The 23,823-nt window shown below is 41.7% G+C and overlaps 1 protein-coding gene across 3 annotated transcripts in view; it reads right to left on the bottom strand.

The window, feature by feature from the left end:
* The window catches only part of wwox (WW domain containing oxidoreductase), a 138,884-nt gene that overhangs the window by 72,610 nt on the left and 42,451 nt on the right, over window positions 1-23,823 (bottom strand). For all 3 annotated transcript variants that reach the window (XM_067589502.1, XM_067589503.1, XM_067589501.1), the window contains exon 8: window positions 20,973-21,237. In XM_067589502.1, coding sequence (XP_067445603.1) covers window positions 20,973-21,237 — 265 coding nt within the window. The remainder of the gene's footprint in view (window positions 1-20,972; window positions 21,238-23,823) is intronic.

Raw genomic sequence — 23,823 nt, 5'->3', positions numbered from 1 at the left:
GTATCAAATGAAAGTGCAGGAAAAAAAAACAAATGCCTACAAATGTTCCTCATAAGGAACTATTTAGAAATGCAAAACATTAAAGTTAATCCCCTCTGATACTTGGCCTTACACTTCCCCAAAAAATCTTTTGGCGTGGTAACTGTCCTATACACTAGGGGTGGGAATCACCGATGAATTCATGATACGATACTATCATGATATTCTTGCCATGATAACGAAATATCACAACAAAGGTGATTCTGTGATATACAATATATCAAAGAAATAATCTATAATATATCACAATATCTGTAACTGAAGAGGAAAGAAACAATTATTTTATAGAGCAGGAAATAGTCAGATAATGTATAATGTTTATTAACAGTGCATTAGACTCTCAGAAAAGAAATGCCGCCAAGTATAAATATCAGAACACTGTTCACTGTAGCCTCAGTTTCTGACTGTCATAGAGCTGCTGGTCGCGTTAGTAAGCCTGATAAGAGACAACAGAGAGCTGACGTCGTGCAGATAACCCAAAGATTTATTCCTTTTCTGTGGCAGTAAACACAACGCACAACCTGCCAATAACTAACTGTGCTATATTCAGGGCTTTACAAGATATTCAGGGCTGACGAGTGATGACGGTAACATTAACATGATAAACAGCAGGGCTACTGCTATGTACTGACACACATACACACACACCAGAGAGCCTCTCATAGTAGAGCCGTTAGCTCAGCTACAACACAGGTACCACACAGAAACTTTTACAAAAGGCCATGAATGTGCTTCTAGTGACTGTCAGAGCTCCAGTGGACTCTCTGTGTTTCCTATTATCAAATATTTTTATGGCACTATCAGAGTACTGAAGCCTATGAAACATTTGTGTTTGAGAGTTACTGACTTTTGGCAGAAATACTTTGCAAGGACCATAATCATAAATACGTCTGAGAGTAATTAAGATTATTAGATAAACAGTGTAATCAATGTTTATCAGAGGCTAACACAATGCATCACTAGGCCACTTGAAGATATTTGTACATATACACTTGGTTTTTGTGTGAAAGCAACAAGAAATGCATAAACTGTTGTGAGAACTGTGATTGAGAAACGTGAAAATAGCCTGAAGAGATACGTACCAACGTGGAACAATCATACACACAATGGTCACACACTAAACCTTGGAATTAAAGTTGAAATACCATGATATACATTTAGAGCTGAGACTTACAGATCTTAAGCACCAGCAAGTCAATGCAGATTTTCAATTTCAATTTTTTTGAAACAAGTCAAACTAGAAATACCACCTCATGTTGTTGCAAAGAAGCATGAATTCTAAAACGTGGGTACTTCACACACATCTTCAACCCAGCAGCACAGAAGATCTATACAATCACCACAGTTTCAAGGTGGGAACCCAAGATTAGTGTCATCAATTCAGTATCCAACCAAATGTGAAATATGGTCACAATCTCCCCTTCTGTTCCTGTGTTATGGTGTTGTATAACGGCCAGAAAAGTGTTTTTGCAGAACATTATGATATTACAATGAAGCTGACCTTTGACAATGTGGATATAAAATGTCATCACTTCATCATTTTATCCTATTACACATTTGTGTGAAACTCATAATTATCGTATGAATTCTTGAGTTATGGACAAAAACATGCTTTATGAGGTCACAGTGACCTTGACCTTTGACCACCAAATTCTAATGAGTTCATCCTTGAGTCCAAGTGGACGTTTGTGCAAAAATTGAAGAAATTCCCTCAAGGCATTCCAGAGATATCCAATCATGGAAGAATGGGAGGGACAGACGGACAACTTGAAAACATAACACCTCCGGCCACAGATGTCGTCAGTGCGAAGGAATAGAGTAATGGCCTTATAATGGCATTAAATCAAAAGTAAAGCATATCATGACTCATAGTGTAGCAATATGGAAACAACTGAAAATTAAAAGAAAAAGGAAAAAAAGGAAAATCATGTATAAAAAGCTAACAATTAAAAATGGCATTAGTACAAAAAGTGTTAAAGAACGAGGCCAAAACTCTATACGAAAACTGTTGTAAAAAAAGTGAAAATTTTATGTAAAATACAGTCTATGTGTAAAAAAGTGAAAGTGTTTTGATTTGTTAGGGGTTAGAGGGGCTGCAGTGGATAAAGCACTTTCCCCCTCGTCCAGTACTCACTAATACTATACTCCTACACTATATCACCTAATACATTAAGCCTCTAGCAAAGTCTAACTATTGTTGTCCTCAAAAGATAGAAGTAGAGTGGGTAAATCATTGAGGAACAAAAAAGTTTTGTGATGAGCATTAAGAGTCTATTCCATCTCTTGACATTTAGGTGTAAAAAAAGGTTGTGAAAATGTTCGGCTTCTGCCATCTGTCAACTCAACGTGTGCTACACACTCCAGCTACAGTCCAACCAATCCCAGTGTTCCCAATCCAGCTAAGCACTAATGCAAGTCTGATCCAACCTGGACAAACCAAACAAAGCAGAGTCTAATGTCAAGTGTGCTCAAGTGTAGTGCAGTAACCTAGAGCACAATGTAAAGTTGTGCGAGGGAAAACACTGACTCTGGTCCATTAGTTGTGTTGGAAGCTGAGGAGGAGGACTGGAGCCCCTCCCTGCGGCTGCTAAAATATTCATCAGACTCCCTGAGAGCATGTCTGCTAATAGTTATACATGGAGCAGGAGAAAGAAGTGAGAAGGAGGAGGAGAGGGGTGGGGTGAGGTGGGGTGGGAGCGAGGCAAGAGGAGGAGAAATTGGGAAGATGAGCGATGCTCCCTGTGTGCATGTCAACTAATAGTCAAACATGAAGCGCTAGGAGGGAGGGGAAAAACAGGAGAAGAAGGAGAGGGAAGTGAGGAGAGGGTTTGTTTAGATAGTCTCCGACTGAAATCACAGGGCATGGACACCACAAAAAGCAAAAGTGAGGAAGAGAGAGCGACAGAGGGAGGAAGAGGAAGAAAGGGAGCGATAGAGAAAGAGAGAGAAAGATTGAGAGGGAGTAATCACTCCTTTTCCTCCTCCCCTGCCATCACTCGCCCCTCCGAGCTGCATTCCAGATTGATTAAAAGCCCCTCTTGTAATTGTCAGATCTTGTAGGAACCATCTCTGTGTTTGAGTGTGTGTGTAAGAAGGAGGGGGGGGGGGGGGGGGGGATCATCTGTGTGAGCAGGGTAGAAGAGAAACCCAATTTCAATCACGTCAACCAGTGTAACAGTAGTCACTTCAATAGCCACCAGTCGCTACCACATCAATCAGAACTCCCACTCAAGCAAAGAAATATTGTTGATGTTGTTTTGTCTTTACAAACAGCAGCTCAGGTAGCCTTGCTCTATCTTTGTATCCTACTGAGAGTAAAAAAAAACCAACATATATGTGCATAAACACACAAACACACACACACACACACACACACACACACACACACACAGTCATTTCTCCAGTCATTAAAATGAGAAATGGCCGATGGTGTAGGAGCTGTTGAAATACCATTAAGAAATGGAGACAAATGCAGTGGATCCCAGCCTGCTACGGCAACCTCACTACAGTAAATCAGACAGTGACGAATATTACCGAGACCAGGCTGCATGCATATGTACACACACACACATGCACGCACGCACATGTAGGCAAAACACATGCATACACACACTCATCTGCACACAAACAGTGCAAACAATGTGCGAGGCACCTTCCAAAAAAGCCCCTTCGGTGGATTAATGAGTAATTATCCTAATTAAATGTTTCCTGATCATCCGCCATGATATATGGATGATTATTATGTTCAGAGATGATTAAATGATAGTATAACAGAGCAGTCCAATATCATTTCAAAGAATTAATGAGCGTTTGTACAGAGGAATCATGTGGAAATAAGGTGCAAATTAAAGATTGAATTAACTTTGATTTAATCAATTCAGGACTAATTGTGAGCTGCAGTAATAGAAAACTTTCTGTCGTTTAATCACAGGTGGAGACCTATGTTCTGTTCTATTTTTTTTTAATACAGAAAATTCACAGAAAACGTCCCAACACATTCGGTATCATTCAGACTTTCTGTGGTGCAGTTTTCCAGATGACTTTATCAAGTGCTGGGCAATTTAGCAGAATATATTCTGGAAAAATAACCCAGGCAAACCAGAAAATTAACTTTCATTAAAAACACTCAAAGCAAACACTGTTTCACTGTTTGTAGTGTTATTATATATGCCAACACATATACTGTAGGTTCTTTTTACATATTTTTTTCCCACCACTGAATGGGAGCTCACATGATGGTGAGAAATAACCACATTCCATGTTGATGAAGAGATACCAAAAAGGACACACTATACATCTTACACAACTTTTCTTTTGATCGTTTGAAGACATATCTGCTCTTATGAGTAGTTGATTGTGTTACTTAGCCTAATGTAAACCAATAAACGAGGCTAACCTTGTAAGCAGGGTCGATGCTTATTTAAAAGCTCATTGATTAACAGTTGTGATTATTGATCATGCCATGTGGCCCAGACAGAACTGACATATCTGATAGGTCAGAGTCCAGATCCGCACAAGCAGACAAGACAGACAGACGGACGGACAGAGAGAGAGAGAAGAGAGAGACAGACAGCGGCAAAGACTCTTATAGACAAATACACAGTAGAAACACACACACACACACACACACACACACACTCCAATTCAGCTCCTCCTCTTCTCAATCATGTACTAACTTGAAGAGAGTATCAACTTATTATCTGTGCAGTGCTTGAACCTCTTCAATATTTTTGCCCTAACCCCTATCTCCCACTCCACCGCCTGATTCACTTCTCCATACAGTTCACGGTTGCAGAGCAGAGTAGCTGCATGTGAAGGAGATAGTAAGCAGTAATATTCAATTATTGTATGCACGGCGTCCCCGTCCCGCCCTAAATTGATTTCTTTCAGAACGGGAGGCATCGCTCAGCACTGACACACAGCCATGTTTCCCCCATCTACCACATCCCACGCAAATTACTCCTCCATCTGCTCTCCCTCACCGCGCCGTGCGTTTACCCTTCGCCTCCCTTCTCTTCTTCTCTCCTCTCTCCTCTCCTCTCCCGTCTCATCATCTCCTCTTCTCGTCAGAACACACAGCTATCGTGTGGTCGGCCCCGGCTCCCATACAGTACGTTTAATCTGTCTTTAATCTCTTTGCATTGTAATGGGGAAATGGTTTTGTGTTTTACTATTTGATTGAGGCTGCGAGCCCGCCCCTCACTACCACGGGACTCTGTGTTTAAGAGTGGGAGGTGTTTTCAATTTTGCCCTTGCTCAAATTGTCTTTTATCAAAGAATTCATATCAGTAATATGATTCTACATATTAACCAGGCTGTTTGTAAGTGGCCTAATAGGAAAATAGCAAACAGTAGAGGGAGGAAAAATGGGAACTGGCTCCTATACTCACAGAAATTTAAAATGATTTACACTGAATTAGATGGCTGCTGAAAATGTCAACATTTTTCAGCATCATATTCTGCAGAGGACTATAGAGAGGGTTGATAAATACCTTGAATGTGGCTCGGCTATAAAAAAGAGTGCCTGTTTTCACTTGGAGCTGGCAGGCAGGAGTTGTGAAAGTTTTTCTCCCGTCAGGTTATACCATCATCATAAAGACCTTTACTGTACCTTTAATAAAGCCACACAGTGAGGGAGTAGGTCTAATCAATACTTCATATAACGGGGATTATTGTTTGCTCAGACTCAACACGGATTCAAAACATCTAGGCTCGATAGTCATGTAAAGCTAGAATTGATTTGTTCATAAAAGCAGTGAAATTTTTTGATGTTGGTGTCACATTTATGTTTTGTTTTGTTTTTTTTACTTCCAGCATCAAATTTTTTATTCACACACACACTGTCACTATTACAAAGAACAGGCCCGCGGTTAACGTTGAATGGCATTACCGTCTCCGATGATTAAAACCAACAAAGAAAATTCAAACATACATATAAACACATGCACAAACACACATAGGCATGCATACACACACACACACACACAGAGCCTTCTCTCTCCTATTCTAATTAAAGGGACCTCTCTGCCCTGGGTGTGTGTGTGATATTGACACTTAGCTCCGTACAATAAACTTTATTGGCAAGCCCTGCTTGATTACAGCACTAAACTAGAATAACAAGGAATATGGGAGGAGGGGACGTGGATTATATACTAAACAGACATTAGTGGGCTCTATTCAAATATCTGACGCATTTTAATAGCGAGTCCAGAAAGGCCTCTGTCTCTAAAGAGAGAGCCTTTGAGTGGGAACCAGCAGTGGGATGAAGCTGAAATATAATGTGCACAAATAAAAAAAAAAACGACATGAGTGAAATACAGTAAAGGTAGAAAAACAGAAAGAGAGGAGAAAAGAGATATATATCAAGGGATGGAGGAAGGGAAAGAGGGATAGATTTCCCGTCATTAATGATCTATGGAAAATCCTCTGTCTATTTTCAGATATACTGTTAATGGCTGCTCGCTGCCATTAAAATCGTTGCTGTCCTGAACTCAGCTATTCACATATTGGCTGCTGCTTCATCTAATATTCATCTGCTGGAGGTCAATGGCGATGGTGGCATGCAAGTGTTTGGTAAACACAAATAAAGAGAAGCAGAATAAGAGTTGAGATTCCACGAATATAGAATTTATAAATTTATTACAACTCTAAAACCCTCAACATCCCAGTCACTTTCATTGTGCTTTCACAAAATGTTTAGCAAAATGAGACGATTTACTTTTAAGACTGTATCCATCCATCCATACACATTTAAATATGATCTACAAACAGAGATGGGTGTTGTTGAACTGCATGAAGCACAAACATGAATAGGCATGCATAGAGAAAGAGAGAGAGAGAGAGAGTTTGTCTCTCCTCAGCACTCCAGCAGCCTTGGTGAAAGAGGGAGCCTTTTAAAGGGAACAGACTCTACAATTATTTCCTTAACAATGGTGTCTCAAACAATACCTGGAGGCAAAGACTTTGCAAAGCCTTCTTCAACCTGGACATTAAATTGCCTTCCCAACTGCTAATCAATTAGGCTCAACCGGCAAGGTAAAGCAGATGGTGGTGTTCTGCTCATTCACAAAAGCTAACCTTATCTTACGCAACACTTTTTCACTTTTGGTACTTTGTATTAAAACATTTTAAGGAAAGGAGATAAATCAAAAGACCCACTGAGCTTTGTGTCATTAGCAACACTACTTACTTGTGTGAGAGGTGCTTCAAGCCTACATAAATGACCCCAGGCCTTCTGCAGGGGTCACCAGCTATTAAATGCATCCTACTATCATTAAAAAAGTTTAACAGAATAAAAAAAGATGAGAAAAATTTGCTTGTTGAAATAAATGCAGAATTCTAATCCCATACATTCAAAAAAAGAGATCATGAGAAAATGAACAGAAGCTGCCTGTCCCGCAGCTTCCACCCTCACTGATCAGCTCTCGCAGCTCAGTCAGTTGAACTACAATGACCCCTACTGGCCTTGAATGGTACTGGGTTAGTGTGCTCCTCAGACAAAGAGCTTGTACTTTATCATGAGCTTGTGGCTTTGCAACAGCTCTGAATCTTCAACACACACACACACACACAAAAACACAATCGAGGAAGAATGGCAGAAAAGGTCATTCTCTTTTCATTCTTGTGATATATATTCTCCTCCAAACCCCACAACAAAACTCCTGTTTTTGTTGTTTTTGGAGGTTCTTTTTTCTTCTCCTTTGAGTCATTCACTTCTATCTTCACACTCCAAATTCTTCCCTGCCCTCCCCCCAACATCCTCCTTTTTTCCTCTCTCTCTCTCCCTCTCTCTCTCTGTCTCTCTCTGTCTCTCTCTCGAGGCCTTGGCACCCTTGGCAGGCCCTCTCCCACTGAGTGTGTTGGCAGAGCTGTGTCTCTGATTCACCCTCAGCGTGCCCTCTGGCTTAGCAGGCTGGCACAAGGACACGGAACAGAGTTGAGAGAGGAGGTCAGGGCACGAAGCGTGGCGCTACAGACTGATACAGCCATATATTAGTGAAAGAAAGTTATCACAGAATAGGTGAGCAGGGTGAGTTAAGTTATTTGAGGTGTTTAAGGTCTGTGGTTTCTGTGAGCAAGGCAGAAAATGTGAGATTGGAGCGGCGGGAACTACTCCGCCGGTTGCACGTGTGTCTGGAGGAGAACATTAGAGTGAGACACACATGCGGCCTCACCTTGAAGAACCACTGACCCCACACACCTTTATTGCATCTCCAATTAGAGGAGAGGGAGGAAGGGAGAGATACAGAGAGGGACAGACGGAAAGAGAGAAAGAAAGAGGGGGAGAGATGTATTTCATAAATGTAGTTCCATAAAGAGCACTGACCCAAATGGCATTCAGTAATTCTTCCCTGTGCCAGAGGAGGTGGGATAATCAGAAACTTCATCAAGCTCACTCCTTCCTTCTCTCCTTCCTTGCGTCTGCAACACCTCCTACTGTCCCACCCTCTGCTGGAACCTCTTAAACAAAAATTGTGTGTAATAACTGCATAACGTACACGGCGCGTCCGGAACACGCATCAAAGAACATCCCTCTATCCCCCTTCATCGCTTCATTTTAATTAAACAAGTTTCCTCCACTCAGAGTCTCGCCATCTCTCATCTCTTTGATCTGTTCCCATTCGACTCACAGTAAAAGAAACAGTCCGTCTCTACTTTGAGAAAGTTGTAAGTGTTTGATTCTGAAGACTTTCAAGCGGCGGCGGTGCTGTATTGATTCGACGTACACAAAAATGCATCAGAGCACTTGCAACACCGACGGAAAAAAAAAACAGTCCCTTTGTCAAACACTACACTATAACTACAACCCCATATGGGTCTACTAATAAAAGCAGAACAAATTCCTTTTTGAAACTGTTCAATAAATTCAAATCTGTCCTCATGACAATGTCGGCAATACATATCAAATCTGTCACTGCTGTGTTGAGATGGATATGAGAGGGCAGAAATCTGAAAGAAAATAATACAATTAAAGTGTGTCTCAAGCACCGAGGCCCCATCGATCCATTCGCTCGCTTTTCCAATACACTATGGACTTAACATGGACTTATTCTTTCTTAAGCACAACTGGGACTGCTCCCTCCCCCACAGGGTGCAACACTCACACAATGCTTCAAAAGAACATTTTGTTTATATGTTCAATACCAGAAACATCAATAAAATTATCCAATCATTAATTTCCTATTCAATACAAATTTAATGCAGAGCCACGGAGTAGCCAGCTCATATCCAATAAGGACATCTATCCCCAATCACTCAGCTCTGTGCTTTGCATCGCACACGCACAAACACACACACACATCAATGGGCCTGTCCCTAAAACAGCTATTCCTCACAGACATACTCAATATTGTGGAGAGGGTGGAAAAGAAGGAAAAGAGCAAATAAGGAGGATGGGAGTGGAGGGAGAAGGGGACTTATTATTTCTTAAGCACAACTGTCAAGGTGAGAGTCTTGACATTGGATGGTCGGACGCAGCTGACAGAGACACAATTTCATACAGGAACAGGGGACCAGTGGTAGAGGAGGCACGCACATCCTTTACTTAAGTAAAATTTGAAATATTGTAATTTAAACAAACTCAATTTCAAGTAAAAGTCCTGCATTCACAATCTTATTTGGTAAAAATTCAAAAATGTATTTATTGGATGGTGCATTCATGTTTAAGCAGCATTTTAATGTTGTGGTGGTTTAAGGTAAAGCTAACTTTAAAGAGAAAGTGCAGAGATTTTACACATCTGAGCCTGTTCGCAGGTCTTGGGGAGTACTACTGAATATGCAAAAAAAATTAAAAAGTTGTATAAAAAAAGCTTTTGTGGCTCCAGAAAAAGCTGTGCAAAAGTCTGATAACTTCCCTAAAGCGATGTCACAATAAAATCTGTTGGTTTGAAAACTTGAAAAATCTTGCTGTGTGGAGTTGAAGTGATTTCTGTAGCCCCCCACTCATTTCTGCTTGAGGCTAGCGGCTCGAGGCTACATTAGCCGCTACGAGCATAATACTCCAGAGTGTATGAAGAGGAATGAATGTATGGAATAAAGGAGTTGTTGTTAATTGCGGTTGTGCCGCATCAATTTTGATACTTTTTTTTACTTTTAAGTGTCCATTTTGAGGCCGACAACAGTGTATAAGTGTAATGCTAAATCTGTGGTATATTCCTTTAACCACTGCTGATAATCTACAAGAATAAAATCTTCATCTACAAAGTAACTAGTAACTGAAGTTGTCAGATAAAATTAGGAGTCAAAAGTACAATATTTCCCTCTGAATGTACTGGAGTAGAAATATTAAGATGCAAAAAACAGACATACTCAAGTAAAGTACAAGTACCTTACAACTGTACTTAAGTACAGTAATTGAGTAAATGTGCTTACATTCCGTTAGCACAGGAGACAGGCTTATACAACCCTTATAGGCTGAGAAAGAGATGAAAACATTTCATATATCGCTTCACTCTGACTTCTGCAGGGAGCTCTTATTGCGCTCAAATTAACGAGCTCATTCATGGTAAATTTCAAGATCAATGGCAGGTACAACCGTTGCATGCTTGATGATACAATCTATAGCTCTCTGTTGCATGTGATTAGGAAAGTATCAGTATCGAATATCATACAGGTAGTGAACCCGGCTGAACCCGTACCTACTATAACCCTACATGAAACATATCGGATAGAGCTGTGAGCTGTGCGTATGTAGGTGTGTTTAACATGTTAGAGCTGGTGAGATGACACCAGAGCCAGGGTTCACAGGTCAAGTAGAGTCAAAGCAGGTAGGCGATTGGCTGATCAGGTCTGAGTGTAATGACTAATCAATGGTTGAATGCATTAGCCTAATCTAATGGGCCAGGTGGGAGAGGACAACGCTAGACGCATGGAACACATGATTGAGCACAACATGCAACAGCAACGCAATCAATAACACATAGAGTGGTCTAACCCCGGGGGGGGGGGGTTCCCCACTACTGGAACGACCTGCTCCACATGCATTTAGGAGGTGCTCCCTATGTGTGTGTGTGTAAATATGTATGGTTGGTTGGTTAGGGGAGGACAGAAAAGGAACCAAGCTGTTTTAGTCTGATTGATTGGATTATGAAATGAAATGAGGGAAATCAAAGCCTTTTGTTTCTGGCCGGCACCTTCACACACCTCAATGAGTAGTTTCTACCCTCCTGAGAGAGAGTGATGCACTAAAAGAAAGAGTGTAAGTGAGAGCGGTGTAAGCGATGGGGTGCATTTTAGAATGTAAACTAGGTGAATGTTGATAAAATGTGGAATATAGGAAATAAATCATCAGTCCATTTACACATTCAGAAAAAAAGGTGAGACATTCTTCATATTTAGGTTTGTCCACAGGAGAAAAGGCACCCTCCTCTGATGATTTGACCTTCCACCATTACTCAGTGAAGAGCATTATATGAACCTGTTTGTGGGTTAAAAGCATAGCTGAGCTCTCAGGTACCACCCTGTACATTACTGAGGTCACTCATATCTCTAACCCCTATCAGATGAATGTGTTTTACAGCAAAGTGTTCCATGCAGAATAACGCTTTGACAATAAAGGCACAAATAACACACAGGGATGTGTTCATTAAAGGATAAAGCTTATAGAATTGTAGTTGTTGGAAATTTACAATGAATATAAAAACATTGATCAAGTCACAAGGAGATCAACCATTAAGGGATTCACTGTGAGAAAGAGAGAGAGATGACAAGTTAGGGACAAGAGCCAGTCAGAGCAGAGGACAGGCCTGGGTCAATACTTGCAGCACATACTGCTGACACTGCACCGCTCAACACACACACACACACACACACACACACACACACACTTACTTCCAAAACACACACATTTTCACATGAACATGTACACAAAAGATAGAGAGACATCAGACCAATCAGTCAGCCAATGTCAATATTTCAAGAGCAAAACAGTGAAAAGAAGAGAATGCAAGTGTGTATGTGTGTGTCTTTATGTGTGTGAGAACTGGCACTTAAAGGGTCAGTTCACCCAAATAAAAAAAAAAAGACATTTCCCCACTTCACTCTAATATATGTAACCATGCAGGGAGTTGGCGTTATTTGTCCAGATTGTCTTGGTATAGTTCCAATGAAAATACTTCACATGTTCTGTGAATTATCCAGAGTAAAAAGGTCACCATTTCTGCAAGGACAACTTGGTGCTGAATTTTTAAATTTAATTTTTCAATGCTGTGAGAAACACAGCTTCCATTGTATTCAAGTGGTGGCAGAAATTTCACAGAGTGTTTTTTCTAAACCTGGGCACATTGGAATTTGGGTGTACAGAATTAAAACTATGGACTCAATCTTTCTATAAATTGTTTAGATTTTTTTCATCTCTTTTACAGCTGAAACAATTTTGTTCATTGATTAATTCTTTAAAGGAGACATATGCTTTTGTGATTTTCTGTTATTTATACACTGTCGAATATCTATATTAAACATGGTCAAAGTTTGAAAACTTGAGGTAGACGTAGGTAAAAATGCCACCTTCAAGTCAAAAGCCCACGCTCAGTTTGCAAAGTTACCTCTACTTCCTCATTGGACTGACGTAAGATCGTTTGCACATGCCCACAAACAGCCATCTGCTCTGTAGTCTTTGTTGCTAAGGTCTTTCAAATGGTCCACTCACATATTTCAGATCGGATTTTGGCTCGAACAAGAGAAGTTGAGAAGTTGACATTTTGAGTAAAGAACGAGAGAAGAAGTGAAATCCTACTGCTACTGTTTGTTTACGTAGCCTCTGTCGGAAGTCTGCCGAAGAGCATCTTCTGGAAGTTGGACAATCAGAACAGAGCGGGCTCATCAGGGAGGCTTTACAGGAACTAAAACCGCCTGTTACAGATAGAGGCTGAACAGAGTTTATTTTAACTGCTAATTATTTAATTGATAGATTTAACTGCAAAGATATTCCAGTGGAGCTGCAGAATAAAATATAGACTTAGAAGTGTGCATGATAATATAGTCTTTAAGTCATTTTTAAACAAAAATTCCTTGGGTACAGCATCTCAAATGTGTATTAAGATTGTTTTCTTGTTCTTCAATGATTGTAAACTGATAACCTCTGAGTTCTGGACAAACAAAATCAATGTTTTCTTTAATTTATCTATACTCAAATAATAAATTAATTATTAAATATAAAAGTATACCTATTTTAGAGACCAAACTATATTAATTAATCAAGATGATCTGCAGATTAACCAATAATGAAAATAATAATTACTTGCAGCTCCAGTCTCATTCACTCACTGTGTGTGTGTGTATGTATTAGCACACTCACATGGAAAATCTGGTGACTACTGTTTTAATGTCTGTGATACTGCAGCCAAGCACTTTATTTATGTCATCTGAAAGTGACACTATTTATTGTTTTGTTTTGTGTCCGTGAGTGTGTGTGCGTGTGTGTGTGTGTGTGTGTGTGTGTGCGTGTGCGTGTGTGTATGTGTGTGTGATAGGGGCCTCTCCATCTTTGAAATGAATTAGCGTGTGGTGCCTTATTGAGTGAGGTGCAGTGTTTAAGTGAAACTGATGAGAGATGTGTGAGCAGCGAGGACTGGGCTATAAGTATGTGGCTGGGGTCACAGGTTAATCCCTATTGATTTACTCCACCGTCTGCATACAGCCACACAGGAAGACAAGGAAGGAGAGGCCTGCTTTATCACAGAGCACAAATGCAGGATAAAAAAAAAAATTACCGCCACACACACACACCTACACATAACACACACACAGTCTGTTACCTGATGCTAAGTAGGGTAAGGACAAGAAAATTAAGTATCATTTAATCTCTAAATAGGTAGTTAAACACCCTCTATTTAGACAGATTGCAGACCATGACCCCCTAATAATCATGACCTCCTAAGAATCAATGAGAAATATGATCACTGGCGTCATTTACACATGATCATATGATCAAGAGCACTTTCCCTCATTTAAAAAAAGAATACAGAAGAAATGCATGTCTTTCAGAGAAAAACTGATCTAATATGGGAAACGCATGAACATGCAGCCACATCTTGTCAGTGTGGTGACAGATTTAAACGCTGAAATCAAAGCAACCCCGGACCAGACCAGAGTGTGTCTGATGAGAAACCCAAATAACACCAACACCACCACTATATTTATAAACAAGCTCTTCACAATCTCATCCCAGAGGAGGAAAGGTGAAATATTACATTAATATGAACAACTATTAATAATAACCCCCCCCCTTCTCTCCCCACCTTTTACCCCATCACTCCTCTCTCCATCTCTATCTTCCTCCTTCCCTCCCTCTCTCTCTCTCCCTCTGCCTCTAATCCTATCATGCGGGCAATAAGTGTATGCACCATGAGCACATTTAATTTCTGCGGTTGGTTTTCAGCAAGCCCAGAGGTGAGCCTTAATAAGGATCAATGGCACTTTATCTGGGACAGCACCCACTTCACAGCATGCAAATTACACAGCAACCCTTAAAAAAAGAAATGGATTTAATTAAAAAATGTAGAACCACGGGCTCTGGAAATTCAATTAAAGGATTTATGCAAAGGTTGGCTAGCTTTTTGTGTTGCAGTTCCTGCTTATATAATGAGCTTTTCATATTAAAAATCAATAGGTAATCTGGGCTAGGGGATCGGCTGCTTATGTACATTTTTGAAATCAATTTGAAAAATAGTCCATCAGCTCAGTGTCACAACAAAGAGGGGAGGGAGTTGTGTGTGTGTTTATGTGTGTCGAGTTGTGGGGGGGGCGAGGGGGGGGGGGGGTCAGTGGCAGGAAAGCAGTAGGAGTGGATGGGTGAGGAAGGGGTGATAGGTTACATCTTTCTCCTCTCTGAGGGTCACTGGAAAAAAGCTCTGAGGCTCTACAGGTAAGCGAGACGAAGGGTGAAGGGAGCGATGAGAAAGAGTAGAGGGTAAGTGAGTAAGGATGTCTCTCTGGCCAGGTCAGTTTCTGGCTCTTTGGCCTATTCTGATCCCTTCTATTAGAGATGGAGTCCCTTGGCAACGAGGGTCTAGCTGGCTCTGACCTGTGGCTCTGGGGTAATTTAGCCCAGCCCCAACTCAGACACAGCCCAGACTCAGACAACCCCGGCTGGGGAGACGTCTTAATGGCCTCCCTGAGGTGTCTGGGGCTGGAGGAGCAGAGAGGATGTGGTGGAGGCTTTAAGTAACATTCCTTCACAAACACAAAATGTATGTACACTGTGCAAAAAGATACAAAACAAAGCAGATTAACATTTGCAACATTATAAACAATATAACACTATATTGCAGCATTCTGCAGCTGCACTAAATTCCATTTTAAAATGTTTGATGATAGTTAAAAATGACTTTCTTCTCTAACTTCTTCCGCTTTCAACAGGGATATTGTTTGTGCCTCCTTCACACTCATGTTGTATAACTGTACACAGGCAGGAGGGGTGAATGACTGACTGCATACAGTAGCAGACTGTCAGCATTTGATTGGTTCTTTATTGATCCAGACACGCTCTCCATCACATCAACTCATCCACAATAAACCATTTACACAGTTTCCATGTGCAATGGACCACATAACCAGGCCTCAGGCCATCTCTGGTGTGTGTGTGTGTGTGTGTGTCTGAGCATGTGTGTGTTTTCTTTAATGAAATGGTATCTCCGTGGACAATAATCCCAGTAACAGGATTGGGCAGGAACACACATGTCAATACAGCCAAATGGGATTGTATGCTTTTATCCATCCCCACACCAACACATCTCTTCTCTCTCCCCATGTCTCTCTCTCTCTCTTACCATACATAGTGCAGCAGCACAGCAGGGAATGTCTGGCAGGAATATCACATTCACTACATCTAGTTCCTCCAAGATGATCTAAAACCTGGCCTCTAAAGAAAACCCGTACATCATCAGAGAGCTTCAGTTTTAGTATGTGAACCTCATACCAATTGGCATAATGTCTAATATTCTGTAGACACCACTGAGGAGAAAACCTACAGAGTGTCTCCAGTCAGGCTGGAGCTGACCCCCTCCTGTGTAGCTCCTAATCATCCAAGAGGACTCTATTACAAGGTCCTGGCAGCTCATCTAACCCCACAGAGGAGAAGGGGGGAGCTGGCAGGGTGATTGGGACCTCTGCTCCTCTTTCTTTCCGCATGGTTGAGCACCACACACAGCACTGCGCACACACACACACACACACACACATACACAGGTTCCTGGGTGTGCAGCAGAGTTACTGTTTCTGTATGCTACACCAGATAGCAGATAGAGCACCTGACCTTACGTCTGTCTGCAGAGAGAGAGAAACTGATAAAGAACAGCGAAGTAACAGTGGCTGCTGTGCTCACATACAGCACCGACCAACCCACTGTATGTCTGTTATATGGTAATGCTGATGTCTTCGTTGCAGGACCTGTCTCTGGGGTTAACCCCTGAGGTGCAGGCGAGAGATCCTGGTCACAGTAGACAAGGCTCAGCAGAGGAGGCACAAGCGGTCCCATTACTCCTGACTGAACAACCGTTTCTCTAATATAGCCCTGACTGCTGGTGCCTGGTCAAAAGTTCAGCCTGTGCATATGTAAAAAGGTGGCCTGGTGCCCGAGGCAGGATCCCGGGTAAAATAATCATGCTAAAACGCTAAGAAGCATGGGACTAGGCGGGAGCGCTGATGAAACTGGCCCCTGGGGGTCCTGAGGTGTCTGATTGGACCAGCGGAGCCTCTTAGGCCTGTGCCACCTCCCTCCCCTCTTTTTATCCATCACAGTGGATGATGAGGTACTGGAGCAACTGCCCACACTGATCTCCATTCAGCTCAGCACTGTCTGTGCCTATAGTTAAGGTATAGATTTGATGAGTATAGGCTGAGCCCAGCTGCTCAGAGCCTGAGGGTACGTTGATCTTTAGGGAGCAATCAGTCAGTCAACAAAATGTCACAGGGTCAGCGTTACAGCGTGACAGGACGGTGACAACTTCACAAAGGTTACAGCCCAACTAATAACTGCGACAGTCACTGAAATTCATTATGTGCTGTTTAAATGTTTGAGTTGTGGTTCAAAGTGAATTGTCTAATAACTTTTATTGCATATATGATCTAGTCCAACATTGTAGAAGTCACGAACATCTCACTATCCTACATCAAATAAATCAACCAATATCTGTGCCAATCAAATTTTGAGCATTAAATTGCTGCAACTAAATCTCAGAAGTGTGATAACAGCTGTTTTTTGCTCTTGCTCTCTCTTAGTCTCCGTCTCTCCCTCTCTCTCTCTCTCTCTCTCTCTCTCTCTCTCTCTCTCACACACACACACACACACACACACACACACCACTGCAGGCCAGATCATTCAACGCTGATAATCACACCAAAGGACACAGGGAAAACTCCCACTCTAAACACGCTGAATTAAAGAAACAGGAGTTACAGGCCTGGTCGCACAATCTCTGATAAGTAGATCAAGGCATGGGGAGGGGAACATGATGTTAGTGAGAGATAGTTTGGCTGATTAAAATGTCATGGCTCTTTATAGATGCCTTTCTCAACTCAGCAAAATGGAATCAGCACTGTACATCAATGGCAGAGTGGGCTGTGCTCTCTGCTAATGGAGAAGTTTCTTTCCTTTAAGTAGAAACCACAACACAAAGGATGCAAAACTGAGGAAGTCCAAATATATTTTGGTAATGAAGCGAACAAAAATACAGCAGCAAAAAAGATAAAAGTGAAGTGTAAAAGTGGGGAGCTGATAAAATAAGACAGCATGAAGCACAATTAATGAGGGAGGATAGCAGGAACATGATTGGATGACCAAGAATGGAGCGTATGGCCTGAGATGACATTTCCTCGCCTTTACTGCAATAATCAAATTAAAGATTTAGGACCACATGTAGCTCCAGGTGTTTCAGTCGTCTCTGTATTGTGAATTCATGTGTGTGCTCGTCTGTGTGTGAGTCTACTTGTGTAGGGCAACTGTATATCACTCCACCTGTGCTCCTATAAATCAAACCTGTGTTTTAAATGAGAGGCTGGTTATTTGCGCAAGAACACACACGGGGGCTTTGTGATTGTTTTTTGGAGTCGACATTCTGCTTATGTTTGCATCCCAGAACAATCTCCATGGATCCCGCAAGCGTACGCAAGCAATTAAAGCGATACCATCTTCATATCCCTGCAACCAATAACTGAAATAATATCACTGTTTTATTAAGCCCTTAATGTGGGGGCAGAAGGAGTGAGGAGTGGGATTTTAAAGAGGATACACTTTCAGGGGCCTTATCAAGCCCAGATTTAAAAAGAGCAAATACTCAGCTTAAGGGTGTGTTTGTGTATCTGTGTGTGTGTGTGTGTGTCTGCATGTGTGGCCTTTATCAGACATGAGTTTTAGCTAATCGCTGTGTCAGCACTCCAGAATTTAATTACTAGCTCTACCTTTGTCCTTTAATATTTACTAACAGCTACACTACGTTTAATTAACCACATGTAGGAAAAGCCATTGCCCCATTCTGGAGGGGAGACCGCTTTACTAATAGCATCTGTGTGCTCACATCCAAAAATGTTAACACGCCTCTCTCTTAGACACACAAAGAACACAGAAGTCTCATCCACTCTGGGGTTCACTTCCAAATCATTTGATTAAAAGGCATGTTTAACAAATGTTGGTCCAGCTGAAATTGACACAGACCAAATTTGAAGATTGAAATAAGACAGAGAGTGATGAAAAAGCACTAAGAAAAATGGTAAAGGAGGAAGAGGGGGAAAAAGTGTTTTGTGACAGAAATAGTTAAATGGAGGAAATTCAGCTTGGCATTTTGTGAAAGGTGCTGAGGAGCAGTTCCTCTCATCTCTCATCCTATGTCAGAGGGAGGAGAGACAAATGATGGCCTGAGGCCTTGTGTCTGTCAGACATGATGGATCAGAATAACGCTTCACTAAAACTCCACCATGCTGCCTTTCAACACATCACATTTTCCCTTCAGTGCAAACACTAAATTGATAAAGTATGAAGAGTAGCTAATGGAAAGATGTAACAGTCAAACTAAAGCATATATTAGGAGGCTTTGGAGCCTAAAGGGTAGAGTGCTGTTATCCATTGAAAAGTCCTACAGAGCAGAGGACACAATATAGACCAAGCTACATCACAGGGTTGGATTTTATCGTTAGTATCCAAAGTGTGTGAGGATGTTAACCTAAGGCACCTAATATCACTTCACAAGCACACACAAGTGATATGAACCCTCTCTCACACACACATACAGTTCATGCAACCGTTTACTGTACACACACACACGCAGATGCATCAACACGCGCACTATGGTCATCACTCTAAGCTGAACTATAGAGGTTATTGACACCTTTAAGAGAGGACTTAAGCAAAAGGTCTGCTTATATCTTCTGATCTCATTGGATCCCATTGACAGCAATATATACATGTGTTTTGGTAATAACACTAGTGCAAACATTGCACAACAAAACTCCCATATCCGATGCTTCAACTTCAGTCAATATGTATACAAATTTGAGTAAAAATTCTTAAGGCTGTGACAATTGAGCTCCAACTAACAAAAAGGCAGATTTTAATCAATATTTTTGAAAACTGCCACAGTGCTGGAGGAAACAGTTAAATGAAGCCAACAGAAATAACATTGGCAAAAAGCTGAGAAACAATCCTGCTTTTGTCGCCAAACTGGACACTCTCCACTCTCCGGCTGCACCTGTAAATTCTATCCATGAAAATAACAAACAGAATCCGTGAAAAGCACAACCTTGGAGAAGCCAAACAACCACAGAGAACATGCTTGACTTATTGCCGAGAATAGGTACACAGCTTTCGCTTTGTTTATACAAGAACCAGATGTCTCATAGTGAAGGCCTTGGCACCCAATATAACCACTGTTACACCCACAAGAACCAACAGTCACAACCTTCCTCTCTGCAAAACACAGAGGTGTAGAGGTGATACTCTCATTCTCTGAGGAAAACTCCAAAACAAAGCTTCCCAGCTGAGGGCTTGAGTGTGAGTATCCCCACACTTGACCAGCCCGGTGGCATTCAGTGTCCCAAGACCCTCACCTAGGACCAGTTTGCCAATTGAGACTCTACCTATTGACCCAGAAATACAGCTCCGAGGGTCACAGGGGCACACTAAGTCCCATCATAATTAAGTGTCAATTCTCTGAGGGGATCTGGTTTTATTGTTGGATCAAAATTAAAGAAATTAAAAACCACAGGTCCCCACAGTGCAGCACCTGGCGTCCTCAAATTGTACCTCTCAAAGACAGCCAGTGACGATATAATCTCTCTACTGTGTCTCTGCTTTCAGAAAGGTCCTTGCAAAACAGGGTTGAGTTAGCGTGCTAATATGACTCAGAACTTAAGATAAGGCATCTGAAAATATCTGGTAATAGGTTCTCCTGATGGGACTGGGGTATACTGTGAAAACATATTTGACAGTACTCTGGAGTACATGACTGAATAAGAGTAGAGAGTTTGCACTGTGCATTTACTGTAACCTAATAGTCACAGTACACAGGATCTGGAATTTCGACTACCCTGGTGAGAGGATAGGGGAACAGTCTCTCAGAGTTAAATAAACAGTGACAGGAGGAAGAGGAAAACAAACTACAGAATATCTCTCTATCTGTGAAACCCAGACTCTCTCCCTGAGCCCTCAGCACTGAGCAGATCAACGCCTCTCCATCCTTTTCCTCTCCTCTCTCCCAAGAACATGCCAAGACAAATATATAGGCTGATTAAGGGACCCGTCCGAGTCAGGAAAAGAAGATAGTAATATTGCATGAAATGCATAAAATACAACTAGGTACAGAGCTACTGTGGTAGCTAAGTGTTTACCTATCCATTCTGGTGACTACCAACATCATTATAGGTAACAATCAGTCAGGTGGTGCTATAGATCATCAGTAACAAGGTTATAAAACACTTTTTCAAAACTTTTTTTTCAAACTTACCATAGACTTGGTGAAAGGTCTGGCCAGCGTGAAGAGAAAGGTCATCAGCCACCAGCTCCGGTGAATGGAGGTATACATCATGTTCCCAGGATGCACTGCGTTGGAGGTGACACCATGAGGTGAGAGGCGGCGGTGGAGCTCATTGCTGAAGAGAATGTTACAGAGTTTGGCACGATTGTAAGCCAGCATGGACCAGTACTCCTTCCTTGGCGGAGACAACAGGGCCAAGTCCACCTTACCACACGAGTCTAACAGGTCTGTGAACCTGAAAGATAGTTCAGATCAAGAGTAGTTAGAGTATGTGTGTGTGTGTGTGTGTGTGTGTGTGTAGGCTATCTATGGGCAGATGTGTGGCGCTGGCTGCATACAAATCAAAGACATGACATGATGTTCTTTAATTGCCTGCGACAGAGCTGTTAAAATCCAGATGTTTGACAAGGCCCCTTAAACATTACACTACTCGTTGTATTATTATGCAGTCACACAATAACATCACACAGACACAAGAACTACACTCCCTGTGTGTGTGTGTGTGTGTGTGTGTGTGTGTGTGTGTGTGTGTGTCTGAGCATGTGTGTTTTCTTTAATGAAATGGTATCAAACCGGTGGAACACATCCTACATATTAATCCAGTCATTAGAAAACAACCAATCAAAATGTCACCTGGTTTCCTTGTTGTGATTTTACAAGCTGGCTGCCTCTTGTTTACTGTCGCCTTCCGCAACATCCTTGCTTGGCTAAATTACAACATCTGCAGGCTTTTTATTTCATGTGCTGCAACTTCGTAACTACTTTAGCAAGTCGAGGTTGATAAATCAATTGCCTGAGCACTGAATGTAGTTTTTTTTTCCAAATCTGTTCAGACATTATACTGAAGTTGTGCTTAGTTACATTTGAATGAGGTTTCACAGTGATATTACAATCAGTGAATTATCCTCCCAGTTGATCCACACATTGAGCTCAACAGCAAACTGGCATAATAAAATATAGAGATTTTGGGTGACAAAAAAACATCTTGTCTGTTCATGAAAGTATGGAGCCAGAGCTGCAGGTTACATCTATCAGAGGTAATTTCATTAAGGATATTATCTCCCCTTGTTTGACCAGATCTGATGCAGTTGTAGGGCAAAGTAAACCTGTATTGGGCCAATTCCACAGTAAGCCCCTGTGTTGGAAACTGATAAAGTGTCCAGCGATTACCCGCGTGTCCATCTCTCCCACCCTTATCCCTTATAGGTCAATGCTTTACCAGCGGACAAGGGGCTTAGGGAATACAATATGCTGCCAGGTCAGGGGTCACACACTGCTTGTGAGGGGAGGCTAAGTGAATAAACGGGGGAAATCAGCGGAAAGTGAAAATAACACAAACAAAAAAGGGAGCGACTTCAATAGATGTAATATAGGTTTGGAATGAGGTGGACAGAATGGAAGATGTAATATAAGATATTGTCTATTTTCGCTCCTTCTTCCCCTCCGTCTAGTCTGTGTCAGTGTGTAACTGACTCTCTCTGGTCCTGCCTAAGCCCTCTTTGAAGAGGTTAAAGCCGAGGCTGATTGTAGAGCAGAGAAGGATAGGTGAGTGTATGTGTTGGGGAGGCAGGAATGGAGACGGGGAGAGCTGTAGGGCAAAGAGTGAAGAGAATACCTGACCATTCTTGGCCTTGGAATATACATAAATCCTGCACATTTTGCCTGTTTTAACAGATTCCTGGCAGTGTTTTACACCGCCAAAACTTGTGTGAACTCACTTTTCTTACTGTGTAGGCAAGTCTTGCATCAATCTAATGCTGTCAATACTGCCTCCCTGACATGCTTTCTTCCAATAAGCTTTTCCTATTCTCTGTTCCTCTTACTTTTCCTACAGCATGTAATAGCAGTGTGACCTCAAGTGAATCTGAGTGTCAAACCATCCCCTCCGCTGCTTCTGTCCTCTCATGCATGGCAGTCTGTATAACATAACTCATATGAAGGCCCGTGTAATAGTGCTGCTGTTTGATCTGCTAGAATAATTCTGCGTATGTTCTCCTTGTCTCAGGTCACTCTGCCGAGCTCCGATCAATCACTCTGCTTGGCCGTCTGACTGACTGAAGCTAGGATCAATGTCGTGCACACACACACACACACACACACACACTCGCGGACTCTGATACACATAGACCCGGGCTTGGGCTCACAGAGCACTGCAAAACATCATGCTTGTCTACTGTATGACAGGAAAAACAGAAGCCTATGGAGTGGAGTTGCTTAACAAAAAAGATTTAAGACTTAAAGAATAATAAATGGCAGAAGGACAGAAAAGGGGCTGAGTCAGGGGGTCAGACAGAACGGAGCAGATACTTGATCAAAGTAAATTTTAACTGATAAGTCCATCCATCATGTTGATGATACGTTTAATTTATAGTGACAGCGTGTGGAGGGAAATGAGTTTTCAGTGAGTGAGGCTGTCATGTTTGACAATACACATTAAGTCTGATCTATCAGTTTGAAGTGAAAACTGGCCAAATGTAGCGAGTAAAACGGCATGACTGGAGCTGAGGAGTTGGAGCAGATAGGGTAGTTTTGGGGTATTACTGCGTAAACTCTATCAGTGTGGCTCTAATATGACTGAACGTGGGAAATTGGGGAATACAGGTCAAACAACAGCGTGGTACTCAAGCTCAAGAGCAGTGCACTCTGCCAGAGTTAGGGTTTGATTCCCATTACGACTACATGGAATATTTATATGCCCGCAGTTTTGGAAGGTATATTAGATAAATGTACGTTTTGAATGTGACAGGAGAGAGAGTATAGAAATGCCCTACTGGGTGAACAGAACATCAAACTGTGACACATTATGTCCTCTCTCCCGTCA

The sequence above is a fragment of the Thunnus thynnus genome, chromosome 5 (genome assembly GCF_963924715.1).
Source record: "Thunnus thynnus chromosome 5, fThuThy2.1, whole genome shotgun sequence".
Taxonomy (NCBI): domain Eukaryota; kingdom Metazoa; phylum Chordata; class Actinopteri; order Scombriformes; family Scombridae; genus Thunnus; species Thunnus thynnus.
The sequence above is the reverse complement of the archived record's forward strand: the minus strand, read 5'-3'. Positions and strand labels throughout refer to the sequence as shown.